Source organism: Lipotes vexillifer, unplaced genomic scaffold (genome assembly GCF_000442215.2).
Source record: "Lipotes vexillifer unplaced genomic scaffold, Lipotes_vexillifer_v1.1 scaffold371, whole genome shotgun sequence".
In the NCBI taxonomy this organism is placed as follows: domain Eukaryota; kingdom Metazoa; phylum Chordata; class Mammalia; order Artiodactyla; family Lipotidae; genus Lipotes; species Lipotes vexillifer.
In genome coordinates this window covers 525,642-544,640 of record NW_006786304.1, presented here as the reverse complement: position 1 = coordinate 544,640, position 18,999 = coordinate 525,642, and the positions used below count along the sequence as shown (strand labels likewise).

Below are 18,999 nucleotides of genomic sequence, written 5' to 3'. Positions count from 1 at the left end.
CCACCCTGCATAGGCCGGCCATTCGGAGAGGTCGGGGCCGGAGGGCCAGGTGGGCGGGGAGGGGTGGGCAGGAGGCCCACACCAGGGGGAGGTTTGGGCAGGGGGTTGATGCCCTGCTTCTTCAGCTCCTCAACTTCCTTCTCATCCTCAGCGCCTGCCTCTGCATCATCAGCCAACATCTGTGGGCCAGAAGGACAAAACAGTGAGAGTAAAGACAGGGGAGGAGGCGGGTTGGAATGCACTCCTCCGGGGCTGAGAGCCGAATCTGCTGAGGATAACTCTTCAATACCCCAAGGCCCTTATAGCAGTGGTCCCCAACCCCCGGGCCACGGACTGGTACTGGTCTGTGGCCTGTTAGGAACCGGGCCACACAGCAGGAGGTGAGCGGCAGGCAAGTGAAGCAAAGCTTCGTCAGTATTTACAGCCTCTCCCGGTTGCTCGCGTTCCTGCCTGAGCTCGGCCTCCTGTCAGATCAGCGTGGGCATTAGATTCACACAGGAGCACGAACCCTACTGTGAACCGCGCATCCAAGGGATCTAGCTTGCGTGCTCCTCATGAGACTCTAACGCCTGGTGATCTGAGGTGGAGCTGAGGCAATGATGCCGGCGCTGGGGAGCGGCTGCAGATACAGATTATCATCAGCAGAGAGGTCTGACTGCAGAGACCATAATAAATCGGTTGTTTACAGACTCATATCAAAACCCTATCACAATGCAAAAACAAACAAACAAACAAACAAAAACAACCGCTATCAGTGAGTGGCAAGTGACAATTAAGCTGCATCTTACAGAATAGACTGGACATAAGCAACACACTTTGAGTGTCACTGTCTCCCATCAGCCCCAGATGGGACCATCTAGTTGCAGGAAAACAAGCTCAGGGCTCCAACTGATTCTGCATTACAATGAGTTGTATAATTATTTCATTATATATTCCAATGTAATAATAACAGAAATAAAGTGCACAATAAATGCAACGCGCTTGAATCACCCTGAAACCATCCCCCATCCCCAACTGGGTCTGTGGAAAAACTGCCTTCCACAACACCGGTCCCTGGTGCCAAAAAGGTTGGGAACTTCTGCCTTACAGCATAAGGTCAGTGACCACAAAGCCTCTCTGGCAAAAAAGTCATCGCCCCATACCACTGCCACATCCCTTCTCGGTAAACAGCTGACAGGGGAGCCATTCTTATTTGGCAGCAAAACACATGCAACATACTATGTACTATTTCACCATTTTCAAGTGGACAATTCAAGGACATTAAGTACATTCGCGATGTTGTATAACCACCATCTCTATCTAGTTCTAACACCGCCGAAGAAGACTCCATACCCATTAAGCAGTCACTCCCCATGCCCTGCTCCCTCCCAGCCCCTGGCAACCACCAATCTACTTTCTGTCTCTATGGATTTCTCTATTCTGGACATTTCATAGAAACGAAATCCTATAATACTGTGGCCTTTCGTGACTGGCTTCTTTCACTTAGCATGACATTTTCAAGGTTCGCCCATGTTGTAGCTGTATCATCTATTTTATCTATTTCATGGCTGATTAATAGTTCATTGTTCTGGGCTTCCTTGATGGTGCAGTGGTTAATCCACCTGCCAATGCAGGGGACATGGGTTCAAGCCCTGGTCCGGGAAGATCCCACATGCCATGGACCAGCTAAGCCCCGTGAGCCACAACTACTGAGCCTGCGCTCTAGAGCCCTCGCACCACAACTGAGCCCTCACACCTAGAGCCCGTGCTCCACACAAAAGAAGCCACCGCAATGAGAAGCCCACGCACTACAACGAAGAGTAGCCCCGGCTAACCGCAACTAGAGAAAGCCCACGCGCAGCAACAAAGACCCAACGCAGCCAAAAATAAATAAAAATAAAACAAATTTATATATAAAAAAAGGTTCATTGTTCTGTTTGAATTTTCAGGCCCCCTCACCGCACTTGCAATCAAAACCCAATCACTTATGAGGACCCACAGGGTCTGACAGCAGGGCTGGGTGTCTGGGGAGGACTTCACAGCACCCTGGAAGCTTCATTTCCTTCTATGGTGTGTGGACTCCTCCACCCTAAGCACCCAGCTCTGTTTCAGTTCTGCGGACAGCTAAGCTCTTTCCCCAGCAGGGTCCTGGCCTGGACCAGGCCTCTCCCCAGGCATTCGTTTTCCCCTCCATTCTTAATGTATGGCTCCGTATCCCCCAATTGCTGGGGTCTCTTATTAAAGGTCGACTCAGAGTGACTGGCCAGGTCTCCTGTATTTACTACTGGAACACCATTAGCTCCCTTGAAAGCACTGCCCAAGCTCTGTAAGCTTTTACATTTAGTTGCATCTTTGTTTATTCCTGGCCCGACGACTACCAGCTCCACAAGGGCAAGACCCGCAGGGCCCACCATAAGGCCTGTTACAGGGCAGGTGGACAATTCCAAAGTCTGAATTCAAGCAGAACGTCTCACCAGTTAGGATCCTGGGCAGAAGTTAACACTGCAGGCCTGCCTGCTTCTCTTGGAAGGCCAGCTTACAATGTTGGCCTTTGGCTGGTGCCTGGGAACCTGGATTTCGAGAGGGTTCCCAGGATTCCCTGACTGCTAAGAGGGGCTCACTGTGTCTAAACCGTTTGCACAAACACCATGCTTTCTGTGGAACACCCCTTTTCCTTCTGGGAGTCTGGGATTTTGGTACATGCCAGGCAGAGGCTGCCCTCAATAAAAACCTTGGGCACTGACTGAGTCTCTACTGCACGCCCATGGTGGACAGCGTTCTACACGTTCTGTCACAACCTGAGGAGTTATACACGTCCCATGTGACTCGAGGGGGCAAGGACTCTTGGAAGCTGGTACCTGGTTTCATCCTTTACCACCTGCCTATTCTCTTTGTGCATTCTGCTTTGTGTGCTTTCATTGGAGTTAAACCTCAGCCAGCTCAGCCCTGGGAGTCTCCCCAGCAAATTGTCCAACCGGGGCCCAGGTGGCCTTGGGGACCTCGGCACACATGCCTTAGTGGACCCTAAGGGGGGCTCTGAGACGCCCCGGCGCCTCAGCCTCAGCGCTGCTCAAGACAACCCCTCCTCTTGCTCCCCCGCCCAGGGACAGTGGTGGCAGCGTGGGTGGCGGAGGCAGGACTTCCCGGCGGGTGTCAGGCAGTTCCCAGCTTTTCTCTCTCCTAACCATCAGCAACAGTATGTAGACCCAGGGACACAGGGTCCAAGAAGAATGGCTTCAAAGGGGATGGAAAACTTGGAAGTCTGATCAGTGGAAAACATCTGTTCCCTTAGAGCCCTGCTACTCAAGGTGTGGTCTGTCTGTGGACCAGCAGCACAGGGGGACCCGCTGAACTAGGACCACATTTCACACATGTCCACCGCAGCGTGGGAAACGCTGCCTGAGACTGGCTGTGCTGAGAGAGCCCTGCACCTCGTGGTGTCTTACAGCACTGCTCTCGGGGGCGGCGGAGGGGCCGCGGCCACAGAGGCAGCCCTGACTGCTCTACTGCCCCACGTTCTGCCCGCTTCCCTTCCAGCCAGCTGGCCCCTTTTGGTCCCTCAACCGTGTGTGTAGCTGTTGCTTGCACTGTGACCCCGGCCCAGCACATACTTCCCTCGCCCCTCCTTCCTGCCTGTTATTCACCTGGGGCCAGCGAGTGTCACCTCCTCACTGAGCCTCCCCCCATGGCAGCCTGTTTGAGGGCCTCTGGGCTCCCTGCACATTCCCTCCACTGCCCCGATCCCAGTGTGTAATCGGCGTCTACCTGATGACTGGATCCTGTCTCCTCACCACTGCGTCCCCGGTGCCCAGGACAGTGCCTGCTACAAAGCAGGCGTGACCATACACTTGTTAAATAAATGAGCAAAGAAAACAGACAAGCGCGCCTTCCCCTGCATTCCCAGGGCTCCAGAGAGTGGGGCACAGGGGACTAAAGGAGTTAAGGCTTTGACGGGTAGGGGCCTACCCGGTTGCTTGGTGCTCCTCTGGGTTCGCCTCCCGGCTCCGCCGCCCCCCCACCCCAACCCCCACCTTCGGCTGGGGCTCCCACAGCACCTCTCTGGCCAGAACTACGGGTACCATCTCCATCTCCATCTGGGCACACCTCATTCCACGCGCCTCCTGCTCCTCCGCAGGCCACTAGCTGGGCTGTGAGGGGCGGACCCTGTACCCCTCCCTTCTCTTATCCCCACCCCCAAACTCTGCCCAGGAGCTGCTGCCTAGCTCAGCCCCGCCCTCTGGCCCGGGCCCCACCTTCTCTGAGAGGGACCCTGCCCCAGCCTCTCTGCACTCACTCGCACTCGGGCAGAGCAGCCTCCAGTCACAGAGCCAAAGCCCTGCACTGCTAGCTCCTCTCAATGGCAACAAAATGCCCTCAGGTGTAGGCAAAACCTAAGGAGGAGGTTATACCTCATTAAACAGGAACAAACTTGACCACAACTTCCTCCCCGCCCAGGGAGGGGATGCCGTGGTCCAGACACCAAATGTGCCACGCTCCCCTCGCCCCCGAGACTAGGGTCACACATCTCTGTACCTCTCAGCACTCGGGAACACCCAGCCAATGGCCCCTGCGCTGGGGACAGAGGCTGAGGTGATCCTTCCACTGCCACCCCTGGCCCGGCACGGTGCTCAGCGCACAGGGCCACGCGATGAACTCAATGACCAAACGAACTGAAGCACTGGCCCACAGGACAGCCCCTAAGAGCATATCGCTGGTCCCCAGGCAAGGTGGGCCCCCCCTCTCTCACACTCACCTCCCTGGGTCCCGTCACTTCCGCTTCCCCACTGTGCCCCACAGTCGGGGCTTCCACACCCATTCCACACTGGGGAGAAATCTCACCTCACGGCAGGCTCCCACTCCAGGACTTCGCCCCCCTCACCCCTCACACAGACCCCACGACACCCCGACGAGGACTCCCGCGCGGGACACAGCCAGCTCCCTGCACTTATCTCTTTATCCGCCACCCACACTGGGCCACAAGTGCTGCCTCAAAAGCAGGGGCTGAATCGCATCAGAGCCCAGAACACTGATGCATAAGATACACAGAAGATGTCAACACCCCACCCCGACCCTGAAAAGCTGAACCCAAACCATCCAGGCAGTCCTTCGGCACATCTATCCCTAGAGACTCCCACACGCCCCTTCCTGGGCCTCTCTGCAGCAAGGAGCTCCCTCACACCACACAACCAGGGCCTTGCTGGGTCCCACAACCTCCCCCACCAGGACTGATTCTGAATGATTCCCGGGTTTCCAAAAGTCAAAGGCATCCTCTCAATGGAAAAGGACGGCCACACCTGCGGACACACATAGACATGTGGGCCAAGGTTCATGGGCCAAGGAAATAAGAAATAAGCTCATGTCCATTTGTTAAACATTCTAAGCTTTGGGAATTCCCTGGTGGTCCTGTGGTTAAGACTCTGGGCTTCCACTGCAGGGGGCGCAGGTTCGATCCCTGGTTGGGGAACTAAGATCCTACAGGCGAACTAAGATCCTGTACGGTGCGGACAAAAAAAAAAAAAATCTAAGCTTTTGCCCCAAACTAATAACAAATCAAATGTTCTTCAACTGGTGACTAGATAAACAATCTCAGATCATCCACACTGAGTGGAGTACTACTCAAGAACAAACAGTGATGAACTATCAATACTTGCAACAATGTGGATGAATTTCAAACACCTTATGCAGAATGAAAGACGGCAGATTCAAAAGGCTACTATAAGGCTTCCCTGGTGGACCAGCGGTTAAGAATCCGCCTGCCAATGCAGGGGAGCTGGTCCGGAAGATCCCACATGCCGCGGAGCAACTAAGCCCGTGCGCCACAACTACTGAACCTGCACTCTAGAGCCCACAAGCCACAACTACTGAAGCTCACGTGCCACAACTACTGAAGCCCGTGCGCCTAGAGCCTGTGCTCGCAACAAGAGAAGTCACCGCAATGAGAAGCCTGCGCACCGCAACGAAGAGTAGCCCCCACTCGCCACAACTAGATAAAGCCCACGCACAGCAACGAAGACCCAACAAAGTGAACAAATAAATTTAAAACATAAATAAATTTATAAAAAAACAAAAGGCTATATAAACCTCACACATGTTTAGAAGCTACATACCATATATCTATTTATATTACTTTCTTGAAAAGGCAAACTACAAGGACAGAAAACAGATCAGTGGTTTCCAGGGGCTGGAGATGGGAGAGGCACTGATTACAAAAGGGGAGGGGTTTTGGGGGTGAAAAAATGAATTTCCTCTACCTAGACTGTGAGGTGGTCACATGACTCTCTGTGTTTGTCAAAATTCACAGAACTAGGGATAATTCCCTGGCTGTCCAGTGGTTAGAGCTCTGCACTTCCCCTGCAGGGTGCATGGGTTCGATCCCTGGTTGGGGAACTAAGATCCCGCATGATGCCCAGCGCAGCCAAAAAAAAAAAAAAAAAAATTCACAGAACTAAACAGGGACACTTTTTTTTTTAAGACTGGATACAAACTACACCTTGACAAACCTGACTATAAAACAGTATATGTATAAAACGGTAACTGAAGGATTTAATGGTAAAGAACCATAATGTACGCAACTTGTTTTCAAATGGCTCAAGGAAAAAAAGTGAACGAAAGCAAAATGATAAAGCAAATGGGACAAAATAATGCTGACAGAGTAATCTAGGTGGAGGGAATTCTTTGCATTATTCTTGCCACTCACTCTCACGTTACAGTCACTGACAGCCCCAAAGGCAGGCACGTCTCAAACCTAGAGTGGATGGTTGGAAGCTGATGTATCTAGACAGACAGAAACATCACCAAGAAGCAAGAAAATAAAGCTGAAGAAAAGGGTGGAAGAGAGAGCACAGACATTTCAGGAGAAGATGACGAAGGCCCTGTCCTAAGTGGCACCACAGCTTGGACCCAAGGGCTGCCCAGGAGCCTCAGGCCCCAGCCCTAGTTGATCAAGCTGCAACTCTGTCCAGGAGAGAAGGAAATGGCTGACCCCACACGTTTATCAGGGTTATTCTGGGCCCATTGTAAAGGTTTAAGTTTTACTTTCTGACCACCCAAATTCGATTCTGGAATGGTTTTTCCAGGTTCAACACTCATTTTTAGCCTACTAAGACTTGACTTTACATAGGGGATGTTACTGATACTCTCAAAATGTTTGTGACCAGAAATGAAAACGTGCCACCTTGATTTAAGTTTTTATTAGGGTGTCTAGAGCTGTGCTGTCCGATATAGTGGTCACTGGCCATGTGTGGCTACTGGGTGCTATAAGCAGAAAATAAACACTAGACTCCTCAGACTTAGTACCAAAAAACCCCAACCCCCCCCCAAAATATCGTAATTATTTCATCATTTAATACCTGCTGAAGTGGTACTTTGGACATGGATATACTGGGTTAAATAAGATATACTGTTAACACTAATTTCACCTCTTTTTACTTTTTTAATGTGGCTACTAAAAAATTTAAATTTGTGGCTCTGTGGTGCTCCTACTGGACAGCACTGGTCTAGAGAGCAAACTCTGAACCACCAGCAGGGGGCAGTCCTCAGTCAGAGATTGTTTAGTTCTTCAAATGAGAAATGAAGCCGCCATGACTTTTCCCACTCCTTACCCTGTGAATGACTTACAGATTCTAGACAGCTACCAGTTACAAAACCCTATTCCTAGGATAACAGGCCAAAGGGACTGGCAAAGATGAGAACTTTCTCCATGAATGCTCTCCCAATGAGGAGTGGACGTTCTCTTGCTTTGCTTGTGCAGGGCTTCCCCTCAACCCCTCAGGCAGCCCCGGCCCGCATGGGTGGATTCCTGAACCTGGTTGAGGCACTGATTCTTTCCATTCTCAAAAAACAGCCAATCTCCTTAAACTTTCTGGGAACCAGAGAGAAGGCAGGAAAGCCTTCATGTGAAAGGACACGTGTTCCCGCACCCTTCACCCAGTGATGGATGTCAGGAAATCAAGGACAGGAACCGGGGGCCCCAAAGTCCTCAGCCTGACTCCTCAGGGAGAACAACAGACATGAGGATGAGTTTCAAATGTCAGCTGGCTGGTACGGAAGCCCTGATACCTCACTGTTGAGGAAGTCTCCCCATCGTGAGAGCCTCCAATTGTCCCATACTTTTTCTACTACATAAAAGAATCCTTAAGACTTGGAAAGAAACGTTTGACCCTTCCATCAAAACAGAACCCATCCAGGGACTTCCCTGGTGGCACAGTGGTTAACAATCTGCCTGCTAATGCAGGGGACACGGGTTCAAGCCCTGGTCCGGGAAGATCCCACGTGCCGCGGAGCAACTAAGCCCGTGCGCCACAACTACTGAGCCTGCGCTCTAGAGCCCAGGCACCACAACTACTGAAGCCCGCGTGCCTAGAGCCCATGCTCTACAAAAAAGAGAAGCCACCACAATGAGAAGCCCACGCACTGCAACTAAGAGTAGCCCCTGCTCACCGCAACTAGAGAAAGCCCACGCGCAGCAATGAAGACCCAGCACAGCCAAAAATAAAAAATACAAATAACTTAAAAAATAAATAAAAAACAGAACCCATCCGAAGTCTCACCTCCTCTTTGTATACCATGGGCTCTCTCTAAAGGACAGTTAAGAAATCACAAGGTATGTCTGGAGACACACCACGCAACATTCCTTTTAGGGAGGTGCCCCTCCAGGGAAAACTGTCCCGGCCGGAGAGAAGACACACATGTGATCACCTCAATTCTCCCTGCAGAGAATACAGTCCCCATTTCCTCCTGAACATGGCCCAGCTCCAATCAACGCAACTGGGGATTCTGGTCCTGCACAGAGGCCAGACACGCGGGCTGCAGTGCCAGGCCCGTGGCAAGCGTACCTCCTGGTCCCCATTAGCTACGGCTGCTGTCAGCCTGGACATTACCTTGTCCAAGAGCTCTCTGGTCTCCTCGGTCAAGGGGTCGTGAGAGAACATGCAGTCATCGCCATTGATGCAGTTTCCGGTCGTGTGGTACAACTTACACGGAAAATCACGTTCACAGAAAGTTAAGGCAAATGCCTCACCTCATGAAACCCACCCGAGGACAGAATCCAAGCCCCTTTGTTTTAGAGACAAGGAAACTGAGGCCCAGAGAGGCGAAGTGACTGGCTCAGAGCTGCACAGCAGGTTGGTAGCTGACCCAAGATGAGACCCCAGTTCTCGACACCCCCACTCTGTAGTGCTTCCCGCCCCACCACGCTGGCCTTGAGGCTGTGTCCTCAGATCCTCACTCAACAGGAAGAGGGGAAAAGTTCAACGATCTGCCCATGGTTACACAGCCATTTGAAAAATCTCAGAAAGATAACAGGCAATGGTATAAGCCAGTCTCGAGAGTACACTTGACCCTTGAACAACATGGGGGTTAGGGGCGCCAACTCAGTCAAAAATCTGAGTATAATTTGTAATTCGTCCTCCATACCCTCAGTTCTGCATCTGTGGATCCAACCAACCACAGATTGTGTAGTACTGCAGTATTTACTACTGAAAACAAAACAATATCTGAGTGGAACTGCAGAGTTCAAACCCATGTTGTTCAAGGGTCAATTGTATATGTAAAGGGAACATATAACGTGTGTGCCTCCGTTTAGTCATCTGCAGACTAGGAAGAGCAGACCCATCACAGGGCAGATGTGAGGGTTAAGAGATGGATGCGCAAAGCTCTTGGCACAGTACTGGCACACAGAGCCAAAGTGTGGTGAAGATCAGCTGTTATTACCAATAAGGAGAAAAGGAGCTCTGCACCCTCAATCAGATCAAATGTGGGCACCAAAGGATATCATGCATATAGGGGCAGTTCTCGGCTCTGGCACAAAATCCGGTGATGTAAAACTTGCACAGTTCTCGCTTCTTTGGTAGCTCGATGTCGTGGCTAAAATTACAGTGGTCTCCCTGGAAGAGAAGCAGTGAAAACGTAAGCTGTTTGCAAAAGGAAGCACTGCTCTGTCACTGCTGAAGCACACAGGGACCAACGACAGAAACAAACCTCCACCCCGACCCCAGAAAGGGCAGGAGGCCCAGGAAGGCAGACACATAAATGCAGTTTCCCACCAACCTGAAACTTCTGCCAAAGTGTGTGGCCCTTTCTCTTGCCCCTGCCTCCCTCCCCCATGTCCTCAGTCCTCCCGGCTCCATTCTGCTGCCTTTCACTGCTTCTTTCTAACTCTTCCTCCTCTTGCCTTCGCCTCTCTTACTCACTTACTGTTTGCTGCCTAACAGCTAGTATCCAGTTTTATGCTTCTTCCTTTCTAACAGAACCCCAAACTTCCAAGGGAAGACAATACTGCCCTTATTTTTTAAAAAATCGCTTCACACAGTTTTCCTCCTAGCCCTTGGATGTGATGCCTGGAGGCACAGCAGCCATTAAGCAACCATGAGGGCAAAAGCCACACGCTTAAAGATGCCAGAATAAAAAGTAGGAAGGAACTTGGGTCTCCCATGGTGCCACTGACAACTGTACCAGCCCTGTAATGCCCCCGCGCCCCCACCCCAGACTTTTTTTTTTTTTTGGCCACACCACACGGCATGCAGGATCTTAGTTCACCAACCAGGGATCAAACCCATGCCAGCCGCAATGGAAGTGCAGAGTCCTAATCACTGGACCACCAGGGAATTCCCAGACTATTCTGAGAGACAAACGTCTATGTGTTTAAGCCAGTGGAGTTGAGTTTTCTGCTATTTGTAGTCAAATTGTACAATCCAAACAAAACAACATCCAGGTAAACTGAAAAGAGAAACTGTTCTTCTATACCCGTCCCCCCATTCTCTTAGGAATAGCTACTGCTTTTTGTTTATATATATTTCAAGTTTCTAAAAATAATATGAATTGCAACTATAATAAGGACTATTTTACACACAAACACACCTTTGTTTGAAACACAGTAATATTTTTTCCTAAGACAGGTACACAGGTGCAGTACTCCCTGGGTACTTGCTTGCCAATATCTGCCTGCTGCCTGTATACCTGAATAAAAAGCTGCCTGATTGAACTAACACTGGATTATACTTGTTTCCTTCAGAACTTTCAGGTCATTGGCCCATCTTCTGGCATTATACTCTGCTGTGAAGGTCAAGGCTGACCTTGACCACCTTTTCTGTCTGGATGCCTTAATGATTCCCTCTCCGACACTGAAGTTCAGTAACTCAACCAGGATATGTTACACCTTTGCATGAGCATCAATTCTAACAAAACGTTTGAGGCCATATGGATTGGGTGAAAATTTTGGTCAAAAACAATCCTCCCAAACCAAAAAAACCCAGATGTGTCACCAATCTTGTCCTGGCTCTTCAGTCACTCTGAGGAGTGAACTAAGTCTTCCAGGCCTTCCAGGCATCTCTCAGACAATCACTCCAAGCCCACCAGGACACTGCCCCCAGTGAGTGTGGCCTCCAGAACGTCCCCAGAGGCCCATGTGGCCCTGCTCTGGGCACCCTGGTACTACTGGAACTGGCCCCTTACCCACGTGCACCGCCCTTCCACGAAGTATTTGCAGATGACTTTGCCCTTCTTATCGGACTGCTGGTGGGGCTTGTCATGGTCACCCCTCCGGTAGCTTCCACCGCCGTCCTGTTAGGAACACAGAGTGTGACTATAAAGGGGAATGAAGACGAAGGGTACGGAGGGCCTGTGCAGGCCAGGTGGACACGGGCTCTGAGGGAGGGAAAGTGAGACAGGCTGGCTGGCAGGGATGAGCACGCCCCCGTGTAACAGGAGTGCTGACCAGCAGCTTCCATCCAGCACCCAACTCTGTGGGGTCTGAGCCCCGGAGCGTGGAGTGTGGGTAGCTGAGGACTCGCGCGCCACACACCTGCGCGGGAACACATTCATTCCAAGAGGAGGCGGCACGAGCCTTCCTAGAAAACTCTCCAGGGCTAACTCAGGGACTCAGAGAACAGGTGACTGCAGGTGCTACAAAGATATGGTTTTAAAAACAGAGGGTCTCACCAGCAGCGCAACCCCCATGAGAGATAATTAGTGCTGACAGGCCCTACGGGGAACGGCTGATGGGAGCAGGGGGACAGGACCAGCCTCGGAGGATAACTCATTAGAGAAAAAAAAAATTTCAAGAAGGAGCCTTGAGTAAAAACATCAGATCAGAATGAAGAGCCGACTTACGCCCATGTCCTCGTCGTAGAAGTCTTCGTCATCATTCATTCCACCCTTGTTCATCCCTCCTCTGCTGCCACCTCGACCACGGCCCCGGCCCATCCCTTTCCCTCGACCTCGGGAACCCCGGCCACGGCCTCGACTTAGCCCTGCAAAAGAGAGAAACGGCATTAACCCGAGGCCTCCCTCCAGGACCCGAGGCCAGCAGCTGCCAGGAGGAGCCCCAAGGACTGGCCCCTCGCGGCCCCCGCCCACCTCGTCCTCGGCCATCCTTGGACCGGCGGTACTGGTTCAGCTCCTTGGAATAGTCGTCATAGTCCTCATCTCCCATCGGCTCCTCGCTTTCTCCGTACTGGAATTCCAGAGGGAAGAGAAGCAGGAAAGTGTCATTTGGCGAACAATGAACAATGTCCTGAACTATATACTCCACCCCTTTTTGCCTTTTTGTACACTCAGGACAATGTCAAACTCAGAAGAGCAAGTGAGCAACCCAGTGATTCACACCTGTGCCCCCTCTTCACACGCCACAGCCTAAGCGGCGGCTGGTGGCAATCTTCACTCTTAGGACTCCCAGCCCACTGGGCAGCTCCAAAGGGACAGCTGTGCAGCTAGAACAAGGGGCAGCATAGCAAGGTCTCGGGCAGGGACAAAACAGTGAGCGTGGTAGTTCTCCTCACGCGCACACGCGTTTGTGTGTGTGTAGGAGGTAACTAAACAGGCAACTGACCGCGAAGGTATTAAATGCTTCGAGAGTACCCTCGGGAACCCTGTCTTCAGGGATGGGAACTAAGGCGCTCGCTGAGAGAGCAGTGAGATGAAGATTTTTTGACAGCTCACCTTTTGGTACTTTTTCAATTCTGAACCATAGGAAGGTTTTCTCTATTCCAAATAATAAATGAACATTTCTAAACATATAAACCTGCCATCTGATGTTTTCTTTCCACATCAGTCTTACAGACTTAGTCTTGCAGCTCACCAGCCACCCGCCCCCACTCCCACCCCCCACCCCAAGCTGGAGAAAGCCTTACTTCCATGTCCTCTTCAAAGAAGTCCTCTTCGTCCTCTGGGTGGTCTCCTCCCACGGAGCCTCTGCCTCTGCCTCGGCTGCCCCTGCCCATGCCTCGGCCTCGAGACCCTCCGCGGCTTCCACGGCCTCGGTAGCCCCTGCCACGGCCTCGGTTGCCTGCATAGTGATTCAGACAGTGAGTGTCTGAGCAAGCAGGACCCACCAGCAGAAGAGAAGTTAACCCAATGACTGCCCAAGGTCAATCATTTCCTCCTCCTCCTCCTGTTCTAAGAAGCCTTCCCAGCTGCTCTAGGCTGATTCATGGTCCCTGGGCCCCTGGACAGGGGTAGCTGAGCACCATGGACACATGCCTGCTGTAGCACTCACTACACTACCCTGACTGAGGCGCTGTCCAACACAGAGGCACCAGTCACGTGTGGCTACTGAGTACCTGAAATGTGGCTGGCCAAACTAAGAAATACTGTGAGTATAAAGTGCACACTGAATTTCAAAGACTTAATTAAAAAAGAGAGAGACAGAATATAAAATATCACATCTGTCTATTTTGATTACATATCGAAGTGAGATTTGGAATGTACTGATAAAATTAATTTCATCTGTTTCCTTTTACTTTTCTAATGTGACCACTAGAAAATTTGTAATTGCATGGTGGCTTGCATTATATTTCTATTGGAAAGGCTAGTCCAGAATCTCCCCAAAAAGCAGGGCCTATCTAGGGAGGAGTCTAAGAAAGACCACCGAAAGAAAGAATGACCAGCCACTCAAACAACAAGCTGGGCCTCAAGCAGGGCTAAGAACTGCTGGGCTGGAAAATTCTGGAAGCACTCTGGGGTTGGGAAATATCATTGGCAGGAGACGGTTCTAAGAGGCCGGGCTGGGTCGCTGGTGCTCTGCCCTCCCCCATTATCCTCCTAACTGCCACAGGTTCAAGGTTCAGAGGTGTGGCAGTCCCGTGGCTGCAGTCACACTTTGTCAGGTGATGGGAGACGGGAGGCTGGGGGAGGAGGCGCCACCTGTCAGTTACGGTCCCCAGGGGTGAGAGCTGTCCCTTCTATTATCTCTTCACAGCTGACCAGGAAGTGAATTTAAAAAACAACCCTTCGGCGACTTCCCTGGCGGTCCAGTGGTTAGGACTCGTCGCGGGGTGTGGCCAAAAAAAACCACCACCACCACCACCACCTTGAGCCACAGCAGTCTGTCTTCTCCTTGCCTCACGCCAGTCTGGCTCCATCCCAACCACGGCTTTAGCACTGGACCCTCTTCTCACGTGGCAGAACTCCGGTCCCCTGTGCTTGGGATGGAGCTCCCTGCCTGTCTCCTTCTATGCTTATCTCAGCCCTGCATGTCTGCCCATCTCTTCTCCCAGACTTGACGCTCCATGAGCACGTGGCCCATGAGGTCTGTCTGGCTCTGCACTGAGCGCCCAACCCCCAGCCCCGGGCCTGCTCTGACAACCTGGAGGAGAAGCTGCACGTCTCACCTCGGCCCCGGCTGCTGCCCTCCTTGGCCCGCCGGTACTGGTTGAGCTCTTTGGTGAAGTCGTCGTAGTCGTCCTTGCCCATGTCCTCCTCCTCATCACCCTCGTACTCCCCGTACTGCTCGTTCTCATAGTCTTCGTACATGCCGTAGCCCTTGCTGTCCATCTTGGAGTAGGCCTTCTTGGGCAGGGGCGTGGTGTGCGACGGGGGATACTGCTGGTGGGACTGATGGGGAGAGGACAGTGAGCTGGCCCTGGGGCCTCGGATTGAGACCAAGATTCCCACTATTCCCTGAACTGGCACAGCTGTCTGGGTGTCTCTGCTGTCCCGGGGGTGAGACGCTAGCCCCCAGCCACCTGAAGGAGATCTGGGCTGTTGGCCCAGATGTTTCTGTTCTTCAGAAAGAGCCACAACTTTAAAGACAATTGAGAAACACAGGCCCCACGACCCCTGAATTACTGGAGAGGGAAAAGAAGAGTGTATTTCCCAGGGAGATAGAACAATCTCATTTGGGGAGGAGGCCTGATAGGGAAGAGGGGTGCTCCTCAGTCAAAATTTTTCTGGGGCCTTAGAATTCAATTAATGACTATTTGGCAACCAAACTACAAAACCATTTAAAATGATGCTTTCCAAAGTGTGCTAGTTCCAAGAGATACTGGATGAAGTTCAAAAATACACATACATGCACAAATGGAAGACACCAAGATGTCCTTCAATAGGTAAAATGGATAAACAAACTGGTACATTCAGACAATGGAGTATTCAACAATTAAAAGAAATAAGAAAGACATGGAGGGACTGTATAAACGAATATTGTTAAGTCAAAGACAATCCGGAAAAGCTACATATGAGTCCAATTAAATGACATTCTGGAACAAGCAAAACTACAGAGACAGTAAAAAGACTGGTGGTTGCGAAGGGCTTGTGGGGAGGGACTGATGAGTAGGTAAAGAAAAGAGGACTTTTAGGGAATTGAAACTATTTTGTATGATAGTGTATGGTGCATATATAACAAGATGCATTTGTCAAAACCCAAAGAACTGTAAAACACAAAGGGGGACCCTAATGTAAACTATGGACTCTAATCAAATACGTGCCAACACTGGCTAAACAATTACAACAAACATGCCACACTAATGCAAGACATTAAAAACTGGGGAACTGGGTGGGGTGGGTAGGGAACTGGACTACCTGCTCCATTTTCTCCAAACCTAAAACTGCTCTAAAAACAACAGGGTCCTACTGCATAGCACAGGGAACTATATTCAATATCCTGTGACAAACCACAATGGAAAAGAATATGAAAGAAGAATATGTGTACATATAACTGAGTCACCTTGCGTACAGAAGAAATTAACCCAACACTGAAAATTAACTATATTTAATAAAATTTAAAAAATAAAACTGCTCTAAAGATAAAGTCTATTCATTTAAAAAATCCACACTCATAAAAAAAAAAGAAAACATAAAACATGGAGATGTACACAACTACTTTAGCAGATCCTTTTTTCTTTTTTTTTTTTTTTGGCTGCATTGGGTTTTCGTTGTGACGCACAGGCTTAGTTGCCCCATGGCACGTGGGATCTTAGTTCCCCGACCAGGGATCGAACCCGTGTCCCCTGCATTGGAGGGTGGATTCTTAACCACTGGACCACGAGGGAAGTCCCACTTTAGCAGATCTTAAAATGTCTCAACCCCTAGTTCCCAATCAAAGCTGGTGGTGTTCTCTCCATTCCCTGCTGCCCTCAGGTTTAAAGTCTGAATCTACGTTAGTAGATCAATGTCAACTCTTATTCCTTACAATAAATTATGTTATGATGGATGATGCTGCGTTACAGGATACCTTTAAGAACTACTAACTTTAAAAATACTTTTTATCAAAATTTGAAAATCTATGTTGATTTACTTCTTACTGGTTTTGCCTGAGGAAAATAAAAAATATACAAACCGGACAAATAATTTAAATTTATGCTTAAGCTCAGTGGTATATTACTTCTGACCCCACAACATCCAAGATGATTTACTCCCATAACCGTTTCATTCTCTTGCCAACTTTCCACAAAAGGACACTGCTGAACAGTGGAAAAGTCAGCTCTCACAGGGACAAATCATCATCTTTCTTGGGGACAGGGGATATGACGAGCGCTGCCGAGGCCATGGGAAAAGGTGGCACAGAGAAGTGCGGCCATCAGCCACCGACTGGGCTCAAGCCCAGCGCCTGAACTTCAGAGCCGTGCAACCTGGCTGAAGTTCTCGAAGCCTCGGTGTCCTCACCTATAAAGCGGGGATAAAAACAATACCTAACCTTGCAGAATTAAAATCCGTGTAAAGTGCCACGTAAGAATGCCCAGCACACAGCCTGTGCTCAGGAAACATGGGCGATTTCATTACCCCCGGCTCCGAGCCCCATGGGGGTCCCTGACCGGCAGTCACTCACCGGCGCATAGGGGGGGCTGTACTCTCTGTACTTGCGGTGCCCCTTCTCGCTGGGGCTGAAATCCGAGTCATCTGAGAAGTCAGAGAAGTCATCGCTGGAAGAAGCGTGGCGCTGCAAGGACAGGGGCAGAGGATTAGAGCTTCTGCGGAGGGCTGGCCACCTGCACAGCCACTGCTGGAATGTGCCAGAGCGGCAGGGCTCCGTGCAAAACGCCTCACCTAGGGGCATCTAGCAGCAATGGAGCATGAGCTATCAACTCTTTTAGAAAAGGTCTTTATCCAATTTGGGGAAAGGAAAAACAGCCCGATTAAGAGTGCCCTCTGGCCTGACAAGATGAGCTCGGCCCCTGGGGCGCTCGGCTGGGCCCAGCGCCAGGAGGCCCAGCACATCCGCCAGGACCTACTTTGTGCTTGGATTTCCTCCTCTTCTTGGATCTCCTCTTCTCCTTCTCCCGCTCTTTCTTGCGTTTCCGCTTCAGCCTCCGGTGAGACTTCTCCTCATCTGAGTCGCTGTGGTGCTTCTCCCCCTTCTCCTTCCGGCTCCTCTCGGGGCCTCCGGAGGCGTCCTGGGTCTCCTCGGCCCCGTCATCCTCCAGTTCGCCTTCTTCCAACTCACCATCTTCCCTACGAACCAACCCCAAAGCCAACGTGAGCACGGGGTTTGAGGGGAGAGCCGCGGGGGCTGTGGGCTGGCCCAGGGCGATGGGAACGTGGGGCCCAGCGCTGAGGGCGAGAGGCCCGGGGAGACGGGGCGGGGGCCGCTCCCTGTCCCATCCCGTATCTCCCCCAGAGGGCTGCATCGGCTCTGCCTGTCCCGGCTGGGGGCAATGCCGGGGTGGGGGGCGCCGTGGATGCCAGAGGTGCTGCCACGAGCGAACAGGCTCTGGTCCCCGGGTTTCGAGGCCTGACCGCTCTGCCAGCTCCACGGCTCTGGGCCAGAGGCGGGGAGCTGAGCAGGTGGAGAGAGGGGAAGGGTCCCAGGCCCCTCCTGACACGCCCACATGAGGGCTCACCCCCACCTGCTGCTGGCCCCCTTGCTTGCCTCACCTCCAGGTATCCCTTCTGGGTCCCTGTTCTACGACTTCCTGACTCTGCCAAATCCCCCACATGTCGCCCCAATCTCCCTTACTTTACAAAACAAAAGCACTCTCCACATGTGACAGATGCTGCTGACAGGACGTTCTGAACATCAAAATATGTACAGGGTGGGGGGGGGGATAAATGGGTTAAGAAAGGAGCAGCTAGAAAAATAATCCAGTTTTTGAGCCAAACCCACAGACACAGTTCTCACAAGTGCAGGAGTTGCTTTAAAAAAATAAACAAATGTAAAAAAATGTCAAAAGCTCCTCAAGTTCCTCATGCATGATGATGGCAAAGTATGTGTGAGAGCATAAAAAACTCCTTCCTTCTCCATTAACTAAGACCCACAAAGAGAATGTGAAGAAGATAAGGAGTAACATAATGAAGCCAGGACCTAAAAGGCTAACCACAGAGAGAACTAATCTAGGCCAAAAAGGCCTCGGCCGTTCAGATGGGAGCCGGTCAGCGTGGGAACAAGCTCATCAGGCGAGCCCAGCCCCTGGAGCCCTGAAGGTTCTAACAGGCTTTGTGGAGAAACAACTGCCGACCTCTCTGAGGATCCTCCACGGCCCTTTCCCTCGCACTGCTCCCTTTGTGCGCCTCCACGCTGCTCCCCACCAACAAGGGGACCCTTCCATTAACTCTCACTCCCAATTCAAAGGGGTCGGGACAGCTTCAAACCCAAATGGTACAGCCCCACGGTTACCCTGGCAGAGGTCAAGGGCAGCTCTCAAACACAGAATGCAGGACCAAAAGCTCCTCCCGATGTTTCAAAGGAAACAATACAGAGAGGTGACTGATGGGTGCCTCGTGCTGTTCCCCTGGAACCGCCAGGCTGTCGTGGGCCAGCCCAGAGGGAAGATGCCGAGTCAACTGTGGCGGAGGCAGGAGGCGGCATTC

At 51.3% G+C, this 18,999-nt stretch overlaps 1 protein-coding gene across 1 annotated transcript in view; it reads right to left on the bottom strand.

The window, feature by feature from the left end:
* ZC3H4 (zinc finger CCCH-type containing 4) overlaps positions 1-18,999 on the bottom strand; it is a 40,027-nt gene that overhangs the window by 6,678 nt on the left and 14,350 nt on the right. Inside the window, exons 2-11 of the mRNA XM_007458482.1 lie at positions 17,424-17,643; positions 17,021-17,131; positions 14,586-14,808; positions 13,107-13,261; positions 12,334-12,430; positions 12,088-12,227; positions 11,431-11,538; positions 9,752-9,863; positions 8,859-8,968; positions 1-179 (exon numbers count right to left, since the gene is read on the bottom strand). The exon at positions 1-179 is cut by the window's left edge and continues 189 nt beyond it. Of these exons, the coding sequence (XP_007458544.1) occupies positions 1-179; positions 8,859-8,968; positions 9,752-9,863; positions 11,431-11,538; positions 12,088-12,227; positions 12,334-12,430; positions 13,107-13,261; positions 14,586-14,808; positions 17,021-17,131; positions 17,424-17,643 (1,455 nt within the window). The remainder of the gene's footprint in view (positions 180-8,858; positions 8,969-9,751; positions 9,864-11,430; positions 11,539-12,087; positions 12,228-12,333; positions 12,431-13,106; positions 13,262-14,585; positions 14,809-17,020; positions 17,132-17,423; positions 17,644-18,999) is intronic.